At 36.7% G+C, this 12,642-nt stretch overlaps 1 protein-coding gene across 50 annotated transcripts in view; it reads right to left on the bottom strand.

Annotated features, from left to right (window-relative positions):
* The window catches only part of RBFOX1 (RNA binding fox-1 homolog 1), an 881,332-nt gene that overhangs the window by 51,048 nt on the left and 817,642 nt on the right, over positions 1-12,642 (bottom strand). For all 50 annotated transcript variants that reach the window (XM_068698951.1, XM_068698955.1, XM_068698956.1 and 47 more), the window contains one exon: positions 6,620-6,752. In XM_068698951.1, the coding sequence (XP_068555052.1) occupies positions 6,620-6,752 (133 nt within the window). The remainder of the gene's footprint in view (positions 1-6,619; positions 6,753-12,642) is intronic.

The raw sequence follows: 12,642 nt of genomic DNA, 5'->3' as shown, positions 1-12,642 counted from the left end.
CCATATTCATGACCATTTCTTGCTGCTATTCGTCCTGCAGCGCAGTCTTGAAGCTAATATTTCCACACAATATAGATCTCCAAAAATGTTAATATTCTCTTTTCTCACGCAAATGAAATCAAAGCTTTATTCCCTCATGTAAGTTTCAGTATTTTTTTATGGTACATAAGTGAACTACATGTACCAAGTTATAAACCAGCTGCACACTGTAGTATTTTAAGGCAATGGAAATGATGCCACAGTTGCTAAAAATGATTTTCCATGAGTTAATAAACAAGAATATCTCAAGGAATTGCTGAAATGCCTCACTCTCAACTAAAGAAACCATGAATTATGTGAGTATTGCTACATATGCACCCCGTGTCCTGGGGTGCATCAAGCACGGCATCGCTAGTAGGTCAAGGGAGGTGATTGTCCCGCTCTACTCTGCGCTGGTGCGGCCTCACCTCGAGTACTGTGTGCAGTTCTGGGCACCACAGTATAAAAAGGACATGAAACTGTTGGAGAGTGTCCAGAGGAGGGCTACGGAGATGGTGAAAGGCCTGGAGGGGAAGACGTACGAGGAACGGCTGAGGGCACTGGGCCTGTTCAGCCTGGAGAAGAGGAGGCTGAGGGGAGACCTCATCGCAGTCTACAACTTCCTCGTAAGGGGGTGTCGAGAGGCAGGAGACCTTTTCTCCATTAACACCAGCGACAGGACCCGTGGGAACGGGGTTAAGCTGAGGCAGGGGAAATTTAGGCTTGACATAAGGAGGGGGTTCTTCACAGAGAGGGTGGTTGCACACTGGAACAGGCTCCCCAGGGAAGTGGTCACTGCACCGAGCCTGTCTGAATTTAAGAAGAGATTGGACTGTGCACTTAGTCACATGGTCTGAACTTTTGGGTAAACCTGTGCGGTGTCAAGAGTTGGACTTGATGATCCTTAAGGGTCCCTTCCAACTCAGGATATTCTATGATTCTATGATATCTCATGAATGCTGACTTAATTTTAAAGAGATCCATTGTAAAGCATGCATGATGTCCTTGATTTATTAAAAAAAGTGTCCCTACATATGCCTACATTTACTAGTTTTCCTCAGACATAGAAAGTGTGCCATATTTGCTGTTTCCCAGTGACTATGAGGCACACCAGAACAGAGATTTCCGTAAGAATACATGCTACTTTGTTTTGCTTACTGACAAGATCTTCCAGATTTCCTTACAGACTGGGACACGTTCCAGTTTCTTAAGTTTGTTGGGAAGAAAAAGTCACAGTCAGGATCAAATAGGACATCAATGAACAAGCATAAATACAAATTCAAGGGAAACTGAAAAGAAAGAAGGTCTTTGTTACACAGCAGGGAAACTTCAGACAGTGTTGCACTTGTAAGAAGCTGTCATACTAGTATCAGAAATACTTTTCTTAGATTTGCATTTGATTTCCAATTTGAGAGTGATTATTTCAGTTCGAAAACTTCTGAATATAAACAAATCAGCATGCAAAAGATTATTGCAAATCAATTATTATAGTTCATTTGTAACTTATTTCAAACCAGCTTTATATTCTACATTTACATATGGGTACTTTAAAAAAAAAGGAAAATATATTTTTCTAACTATATGTTGCTGAGATTTACTGCAAAGTTAAAAATAATTAAAATTCACACATCATACAAAAATGTATAAGGCAACTCTTGTTTTTTAATCATTAAAAATATTTTCATATGAACTGCTTGGCTACAATCTGGGCTACTTTAGTGAAAATGAATAGCAAAACAGCATTCAAAGCTTTTTCCATTTTTCTTGTCAACAAATGATATTCTAAGTTGTTTGCTTCCTTCTGCAAATTCATTCATTCTCTGTGATCTCTTTATTTTCCCTGTAATTTCCCCAGACTCTACTTACATTGTAACTGAAAACAACATATTAATAGCTTATTTTCATTGATTAAGGATTTTTTCTGATGTAAATCCCTTTTTGCCTCTTTGATAGGTCAGAGTACAGAATTGGTGAGCACAGAGGAAAGCATTGCAAAGAAATTCCAAATTATACTACTATATCGATGAAGTTACTACCAGAAGGTATAGTACACTGCCAAATAAATCATTTCAGAATAAAGCTTTATTTATCCAACTGTGGACGAGTGTAAGAGAGGTATTTCTGGACCAATCCAAGAATTTCAAAAGCTGGAAATGCGTGTATCAGAAAGCAATGTGATATTTTAAACCATATGTGGACAGAAAAATAAACTTGACTAATGTCTGAATTTAGACCTATTTAAAGTAAGACTCTTAATTTAGCTTATCAATTAAAATTACGGTGTCAGAAATTACAGTATTATTAAATTACTAAATTATTACTAAATTTAAATTATTAAATTAAATTAAATTTTAAAATACAGTATTAGAAAACACACTTATTGACACAGCAGAGTCCTAGATTGCCGAAGGTTTATCTCAGATAGCCTGAAGTCATCACACCAATGAAAAGATGTAGCTTCTCTCCTGACTCAATGCATGGCCTTCTCTGAAGATGAACTTGAGGTCGAGGACAAGTTGTAAAGGCAGACGCAAACTGTCCAACCTAACTGTCCTTCCTGCAGAAGACTGCTGAGATCACCTCTTGGAATCTGGTTTTGAAACACTGCTGAATCTGACTGCACTGCAAGCATCTGTATTAATTTACAACCGGATTTCACAATATTTACATCTAACTTGGTATCCAAAGACACTGAAGCTACGTAGGACAGTTGTATGAGAATATACATGTATTACACTTAGAAATTTAATTCTTCCTGTTGAGTCACTGTACTAACTAAACTATAAACATTTACATGTAAAACAAACTCAGAGTGCACCCTTATGTGATCCCTGAAATTAAAGGCAATGTAAGTTACTTACAGATCTGAAAGTATTTTTACTTCCTTTGCAAATACTAACAAAATAAAAAAAAATATTGTACAATTAAAAAATTGTATCCCACATAAATAGCATATATTTTCCTATATTAATTTTTGACTTTGTCCTAAACACAGGTGTTGCATTCATGAAATCATGAAACTGATACTAACATAAGCTGTTATCTCCTTGCGTATTAGACACCCTAATAAATTTAAGAGTTTCTTTTTAAAATAAGTAGCGATGGATAGTGTCATTTTATTTTCTAACCAGACAGCTTTCTAAAGCAGAGTAACTTATTTTTAAAGGGTTATATTTAGGAGAAAAACAAAAATAATTTAACTGTGCATGTATGTGAACACATAAACCATACATATGAGTCCCTTGCCACCTCCATTGTCCTTAAAGTCAGCTTAGTGGCTGGCACTATAGATCAAAAAGTTAGTCAAAGAAAACCGTGGAACAAGAAGTCAGAATGTTGTGACTTCACGTTCTTCAAGATTGCATCAAATGTTCTTTTTAAATTAAAGCTTATATAAGACTTCGGAAATGTAGGGCTGCTCTCATCTGCAAGCTCAGAGAAGGAATCAGCTAGAATCAGGTCCTAGATAACAAAGCCTATAATTTAAAGTTGGTAAACAGCTAAAGCCTTGAAAGAACAAAGGAAAATCAGAAAACAGGGTTTGTGCTTGTATCGTGCAATATATGTAAGTATGTTTATTTCATATGTGCAGTACCCATTTCATAGCTGAGACATCCAGATATGAAACTGGTCCTATAGGACATTCTAAAATTGTTCCCTTCATTGCCATATACAAATATCTGGACTACCTAACGAAGACAGTCTAGGCAACAGTAAGATGCTTTGGTGGGATATCAGCCTTGTCCAAATGTAATTCAAGCAATCTTTTTCAAAAATCATGGTGTCTTCATTAAGTAATAGCTTAAAATTAGCTTATTAAACTACACAACGTGCTTAAGGAAAAAAAAAAAAAACAACACATATACTTCACTTTTACCAAACAAACCTTATTTTGCCATTATTTTAATTTTAATTTTTCACACAGATTATTTCTCCAAACGGATATTGCCCAATGTGAAGGAACGGTCAAAGAAGTGCATGTCTCAAATACCCCTGAAAATTTAGCTCCATGGCTGACTGTCTCTTTTTGCAAACCCCTCTAGGAAGAAAAAAAATAAAATAAAGACATGCCTTTTGGCTTAACCTAATAAACGCTTCATGTGAAACGGCTTCCAACCAGACAGGTATAGCCAACCTACTTGCAAAAGGCTGGTAGTGGTAGGGGATCTGAACATACTAATGCAGATGGAAACACACTGGTTCTTCCTTAACATTGCAATATTAAACAATATCAATATTACCAAGTTCCAATACTATGACAGTATCGCAATATAAATCTTATGCCTCATTCCGTATTGCTTTGTATTACTTGGTCCATTTCTTTCTGTAATTGAATATCTTATGTCTTAGCCAACACATTTCAGACCTATCCCTGAACTTGGAGTATTGTAAGCCCTGTAATTATTGCATTATATAATCACAGAATTGTCTAGGTTGGAAGAGACCTCAAGATCGAGTCCAACCTCCGACCTAACACTAACAAGTCCTCCACTAAACCATATCGCTAAGTTCAACATCTAAATGTCTTTTAAAGACCTCCAGGGATGGTGACTCCACCGCTTCCCTGGGCAGCCTGTTCCAGTGTCTAACAAACCTTTCGGTAAAGAAGTTCTTCCTAACATCTAACCTAAAACTCCCCTGGCGCAACTTAAGCCCATTCCCCCTCGTCCTGTCACCAGGCACATGGGAGAATAGACCAACCCCCACCTCACCACAGCCTCCTTTAATGTACTTATAAAGAGCTGATCAGTCGCCCCTGACCCTCCTTTTCTCCAGGCTGAACAAACCCAGCTCCCTCAGCCGCTCCTTGTAAGACTTGTTCTCCAGACCCCTCACCAGCTTCATCGCCCTTCTCTGGACCCGCTCAAGCACCTCGATGTCCTTCTTGAAGCGAGGGGCCCAAAACTGAACACAGTACTCCAGGTGCGGCCTCACCAGAGCCAAGTACAGCAGTACAATCACTTCCCTAAACCTGCTGGCCACACTGCTTCTTATGCAAGCCAGGATGCTGTTGGCCTTCTTGGCCACCTGAGCACACTGATGGCTCATATTCAGCCGACTATCAACCATCACTCCCAGGTCCTTCTCTGTCTGGCAGCTTTCCAACCACTCATCTCCCAGCTTGTAGCTCTGCTTGGGGTTATTGCGCCCCAGGTGCAGGACCCGGCACTTGGCCTTGTTGAACTTCATGCAGTTGGCCTCAGCCCATCGGTGCAGCCTATCCAGATCCTCCTGCAGAGCCTTCCTACCCTCGAGCAGATCGACACACGCACCTTGGTGTCATCTGCAAACTTACTGAGGGTGTACTCGATCCCCTTATCTAGATCATTGATAAAGATATTAAAGAGGACTGGCCCCAGTACCGAGTCCTAGGGAATGCCACTAGTGACTGGCCTCCAACTGGATTTGACTCCATTCACCACAACTCTTTGGGCCTGGCTATCCAGCCAGTTTTTAACCCAATAAAGCGTACGCCAGTCCAAGCCACAAGCAGCCAGTTTCTTGAGGAGAATGCTGTGGGAATCAGTGTCAAAAGCCTTACTGAAGTCAAGGTAGACCACATCCACAGCTTTTCCCTCATCCACCAAGCGCGTCACTTTGTCATAGAAGGAGATCAGGTTCGTCAAGCAGGACCTGCCTTCCATAAACCCATGCTGACTGGGCCTGATCACCTGGCTACAGTGCTGCGTGAAGACACTCAAGATAATGTTATCCATGTGCTTCCCTGGCACTGAGGTCAAAATGACAGGCCTATAGTTCCCCGGGTCTACCCTCCAGCCCTTCTTGTAGATGGGCATCACGTTTGCTAGCTGCCAGTCGACTGGGACCTCAACATTCTGACAATATGGAAAGGATAAAGTCAAAATTAGCCTCTGTTTCCTTCACCTAGCCTGTCTCACCGGAGTGCCAGGGAAGGCTGGGGTGGGAAACTACTGAAGAGCACCTGTCTTCAACGAAATCGGAGGATGGGGTCTCAGCACGTCTTGTGCAGCAAGCATCCTTACAGGGGGATATCCAAAGTGACAGCACATGAACTGCAGAATAGCATTGTAGTGAGGAAAGAGAGAGGTCACCTTCACTCCATGACTTATTATTTAAACACACACGTACTGGAAAGCACACGGCCTTGAGAGAAGCAGCCCAGTTTTCAATCTTTGTAAAAATGTCAACTTGAAAAACTAAACTCAGAAACAAAAACAAAAAACAAAACTCTAAGCCTTTAGGTCCAGAGACATCTTTCAGTGGATGATTTCAAGGAAAACAAGTTACTTGATCCAACCTCCTTAATAACCAGATGTTTGCAATCATCAAAAATACATCTTTAGCTGAAACAATTTCCCTGTTCCAAAGCATTTAGTCTCTAAGAGCATTTACATAACAATATGTGACACCTCAAATGCTTAAGGCCACCAACCATGGCAGTATAAATTACAGTCATTTTTCAATACATTGTGCAAGGTGCACCACTTACAGTACTTGGATTGGTTGCATGCTATGTTGGTTTCTGCAGTGAGACACAGTCAGCATGCACCACCAGCTAAACATAGTTTGCAGCCTTTGGAGATTCATGGTAATAGGTAAAAGAAGCTGATCTCCTTACCCGCCATAGGCTGGAATTGGAGGAGGGGGTGCTGCTGCACGAAACGTATTGTACACTGTGCGACCTCGGCCTCTTAGATGTGCACCTCTATAAGCAGCAGCTGCCGTTGCAGCTGGGTAGGGAAATCCTGGCACTGTGAAGAGAAGGAGAGGAAAATAAAATATTCAGTTCAATCTGGTGTTTGAAAACTACGCAAAATACTGGTAATGTAGCAGCATAGTTGTGCTTATATTAAAGCATGGCCCATAACTAGATGAGGGCATTGTTGGATAACTAAATTATTAGTCTTTTACCAAGAGGCCTCATCTTCTAAAAAAAATCTTTTTATGCAATTAGGAGATGGCAAACTGGGAATTTATATAGCAGTATCACAAAAAGACACTCATTATTAAAAACAATGCTGTCTGTTGTAGCTGATGCTGCTAAAAGGAGACTTTTGAGGCCAAAACCACCCAGCTCAGACTCAAATTTATAGTACCAGAGAACTCTCCATCACATTATTGGATTTATCTGCAAAGTTTGCCATGCTTTGAGTGGGTGTGTGATGTTGGACCCAGTGACCTCCAAAAGACCGTTTCAATATAAATTGTTCAGTGAGGAGCTTCATTTTTGTTCAGAAAGTTGATTATTATTAGGTTTGAAGTTTGTTTCAACTGAAAAAAAAGGTAGACCAAGAGCTTTCTCAGAATTTGAGGGTATATCCTGTTCATAATAGTACCTGTTATTTCTTCAAAGGCAAGAAATATCTATATGAATTCAGATCATATTAAGAGCCAATAGAAACAATTTAGACATATAAAGAAGAAATAAACTCATAGTTTTATATTGTCATTGCAAGTAAATGTAATCATTAATACCATTCCATGTGAAACAAAATAAGTTCATCAGAAACTGAACAGTAATATAGTACTACACAGATTTTTTTTTCTTCAGTAAAATATTTGGAAAAGTTTTCACATTTTAATTAAAAAAAAAGAAAAAGAAAAAATGAAACTTTCTACCTTACTTTCTCTGCCAGTTTTTTAAACAATGCTTCATTATTCATTTCTCTTTTGGACATACATTGTTGGCCAGTGTTAGAACAGGTATTTTTGGAACTACTTCATCAGTGAGATACAGAAAATTAAATCCTGCTCTGGTGACACTCTGGTTACTTTAGTTGTGCTCCACTGTATTGAATTATGTAAATTAAGCATGTAAACAGATAAATAAAGAATGCTTAGTAATGCCCTAATAAAGGAAAAAGAAATGGAAGAAATTATGTACAAGCTCTTCAAGTCTGAAATTTGACTTCAATCCAAAGTTGTGTTTCATCTGTTTTAGAATTAAATTTTAAAAGTAGCCTTAAATATGAAATAAAATAGAAAATTATCAACTTATAGATATTGCTGGCTGAACACATGAAGGAAAATACTGCAATTATGGTGACTTCATTACAGCCTTACAATTGTTTCTAGGCCCCTCTAACTGAAGAGTCTGGCCAGGAAAACATGTCTGAAATGGTAGATATCTTAAATTATAAGCCTGAAGGTTATTCTGTAGCTAGATTTCATAAATGTAGTCTTAGGGACACTCCTGAACTACCAAGAATAAGAGAAATTTCTCTGACCTAAATGACACTGACAAAAAAAAATAAAATAACAAAGTCTAAAAACCTTTGAGCAGTTTGGACAACTTCACTTACATGTACATCTGTATTTTTCTACATACTGATAGAAAAGAGTTTTCTATGAAAAACAGAAACAGTAATAAAGAATAACAAACCAACTAAAAAAAAAAGTCTAAACTAAAGTTATCTAATGTATCTAACAACACAATGGGTTTACAATCCATAATCTAGGAACCCCCATTCAAAGATCTGCTTCAGCAATTAATTAGTAGATACATCTATGTTTGGCAATATTTAAGGCAAGGAAGTAGTCAACACTCTTTCAGTGAAACACTCAGGGTCCTAGACAATCTTTCTTCTGTAAGATGTACTGTTTGAAAATAATTCACCAATTCCTTCATACAGCTCATACCCTAGACATGTGTATGAATAATGGAAGAAAGGAGTAACTGTAGTTCTAAGAAAATTCCAACTGGAATTGTGCAGAAATTATATGGCAGACACTGACGATATGTCTGCATGAATTCCTAGTGTGTTTTGTTTTGTTTTCCTTTTAATTGTACCATTCAGTATAACTTTAACACAGATGGTTTGAAGTATATATTTTGCAGTAATTGAACATTTATCCTAAATACTCTCTTCATCATGGTAGCCAAACCTTGGCAAAAATTACAGATCTTTGGCAGTGAACAAAGAAATATCAGTGCAAAAGCAGAGCACCTCAATCAATGAATGAATATGAATGAACAGAAAATATTAAAAAAAAAAAACTATTTTATTATTATTATATATGCATATATATATATAAAATGAGAAATAAGTCTTTCTCTTTGCATGTGATTTTTCTTATGAAAGAGGAGAAAAAGCTAGAAGAAATTCAGGAAGAGTCACTTAGCCCCCAAATATTTATCAAATCCAGAACCTATATGTATAATGGAGGCCAAACCCAGCATTCATGGGAGATGGTAAGATAAGGCAGGGATTTCTGACATTTTTAAAGGATCTCTATATTTTCTGATGTGTTAGAATGCAAAGCCTTAAGTTATTTCATTGTTTTGCTATGCTCACCTTGTGTTGCCTCCTTAAGAATATCATGAAGCATAAAATATCTATAGTAAAGCAAAACCCTAGGAAATCTTACAGAAGCATTTAGAAGTTAGAATAATGGTTTGGAGTTCTGTAAAGAAGACAAGACATAATGGAAGATAAGCCTGAGAAATATGGAACTAAGAATGACACTGCATGGTCCTGTGAGAAAGTAAGCTCATATATGCACTAGAATTATATCCACTCTCCCAAAAAGTGATGGGTCAGCCAGAAAAACAGAGTATGTGAAAACATGCCTTCTAATTGCAGGTAGTATTATTAAAGATTATAATTATTGCCAGAGGTATAATAATTGGCAAGATCATGTCATTCTACATTCAAGTTCAACAAAAAAATTATGCTATTCATCCCAACTGAGAAATCATGTGATTAGGAGTATGCAATAATCACAGAATTTATTTTGCTACCAACTTTTTAATATCCTTACCCCCAAAATAACCAGAAGTAATGCCACTAGAACACAATTGAATAATGGACTTAATAAAAACAATTTTATGAAAAGAGCTCTCCCATCAGGAAGCATTAAGTAATATCAACCAGCCCCAGAAGCAATGAATATACTAGCCAGGAAGGGTAAACATTTAATGACTCAAAGTTTGAAGGTCAACCTTCCTTAGTGCCTTAACTACTGAAACTAAGTCAGTGAAAATTCTATTATAATGGCACTGAAAATGTGTTCAACTCTCAGCTGGGAAACATCCTACTCCACTTCTTAACAGAAGTACCTTAAATTTATCAATGTAATTTGATAACTAGAATTCTGACCTGTAATAGGGAAAAGGCAAATTTTGCCAACTACATATCACTGGTGATAATAATGAGGTTAAATGCAAAGACAGAAGTTTCTAAGGACTGCATGAGGGAAAGATCCCTTTCATCCCAATCATATTTGTGTTCACAGATGAAATTTAATTATATCTGAATTTCTCCCCAAAGATATCATATATAAGCATTGCTTTTATTCATTTTTTATTAAATGAACATGACAGGTGGTGGATTTTCTAGACACCACATCTCAATATATGCCTTGGAAAACAAAGACTGTCTGAACACTGACAAAGCTTGAGCTCCAAAAAGGGGGAACACATCCTGATTAAAAAAATACTTAGGGGTTATACACTTTAAAGTTTTAAAGCCCTGAGATAAATGGAAGAGTAGCAGATGTAAAAAACAACAGGGGGCAGATTTTGTATCAAAGCCATAAAAATATACAGCCATTTTAATGGGCAATTATTCTTTGAATTTTTGCTGTGGTTTGAATTTGTATGAGCGTGCCATATGCCTCAAGAAAGGTGTGCCATCAAAATGGATGAATGAATCTACCTCTCATCACTCCTAATCTCAGTACAAACTATCAGGTCATCTGCTATCAAGAGTTTTCTAATGTTTAATCTTGAAGAATTTTAATGCTATATTGTGTTGAAATCAGTTTAGAGCTAATTTACTGCAGAGTAGTTTAACTGTTAGAAATGCAGGAAGACACACAAGTATTACTCCCATAGTTTAGGAGGATCCCTGTTGAGGAAACGTTTCAGAAGTGCTGGACAATAAATTAAGAACAAAGAGGTATAATAGGTAACATGCTGAGGAAGGCTAAGCAGAATAATCTATATCATATTATCTGATATTTCTGAAACAGAAATATCATGAATTTATCCTGATGTATGCTCTGTAGTGAGTTTTCACTTGACCTTAACAGCAATATGTAATATAACCTGTCATTGTTTAAAAGAGTTATAAAAACTGTTCTAAAGACAATGTATGCAGACCTTTACATTTAAATAAAAATTACCGTGCAAGTAAAAGCTCCATTACTACAGCTTTTAAAATAAAAGGATTTAAAAAATGAATATATGTCTTTAAAGTGTGAAAAGCTCTAACAAACTAAAAAAAAAAAAAAAAAACAAAAAACAATTCACCTGTCCTTTTTGTGAGATGATTATCCCTGGGATCCAATTGTGAATTAACTGAACTCAAAGGAAATTTGCCATGTATGTCAAATATAGGCACAACTGGTCCCTTCTATTTCTTTAATTCAAAATAGAAACAATATATTTATTTATAAAACAAAAATAGTGGAACAATGATTTCCTAACCATTGTACAGAAATACATGTCAATATTAAATACTGTTGTTTAGGAAAGAATAAATCTGGATTTTGGACAAACAATTTCTTATAGGATGTTCTCATTTGAAATGCATTGAAATGGAAAACAAAAATCTCTAATTAATGTACAAGTCTAATCACCATTCTCCACATGGAAGAGTAATTTTTCACTGTTCATTTGCTCAGTGTAATCTCAAAACTGACATAACAGAAAAGCAATGGCCTATAAATCTGCTCTCATTTGTTTCTTTAATATTCATATTCCATTGAACTACAGCTGCTTGTTGCTGCAGTCTATTACAACATGCAAAACTGTCGATAAAAATATTATGAAAGGCAAGATGTGTTTCTTCATGGCTCTGTGTGCCATTTATTTTAAAAAAAAATAACAATAAATGACTCATGGATTGTCCCTTATTTTGCTGCACGCTGGGCGATTAGTGATTAATTACCTTGCTGTAAATTGACATGGCACAAGGAAATTGACACAGCTCTGATTAATTAACTTTTTATGCGAGAAAGTTACTTACAAAACACTGCACACTGTAATTGAATCCCTTCACACAACACTACTGCATTAAGTTTCCAAACAAATCCAAATTAGTCCAAAACTCACATAAATTTTGTGACATTTTTTTTTTGTAGTTAAGTGTGCCCTGAAATATTATGTCAATCTTTCTAGAGAGAACAGGCATTGGCAGTTTAAGGCACTGTTTTCAGGTTTTTACCTATTGAATCCTCAAATATTTGAAAAAACAAGATTTGATTTTTTTTTTTTCCACACCACATAATCAACATAATCAAATTCACTCAAAAAATATGCATAGCATATTTTAGCAAAAAAGCAACTGCCTATTTAACGTGCTTATTCCTATGCTAAATTGTATAAGGATAGTTGGCTGTTCCAACGAAACTTGCTGTTTAATTATCTTTGCCACAAATATGCTTCCAGATCCAATTGGTTTATTATACCAAAAATTACTTGCACAAACTAAACACACATCTAGATTTCTTTATAATTCTTTTAAGTATAAATGGCATCAAAATTTCCATCCCCCCCCCACCCCCCCATCTTCTCTAGTGTACAAATAAACAAACTGCCATTGGATTCTACATATATTGACATCACTGTATGTCAGGAATTTATAACCCTTAGAAAAATATTGTGATGCCAAAACAACATGGACACTGTCTTATCTT

Source organism: Anas acuta, chromosome 15, assembly GCF_963932015.1.
Source record: "Anas acuta chromosome 15, bAnaAcu1.1, whole genome shotgun sequence".
Lineage (NCBI taxonomy): Eukaryota > Metazoa > Chordata > Aves > Anseriformes > Anatidae > Anas > Anas acuta.
This window is presented reverse-complemented; position numbering and strand designations above follow the sequence as displayed.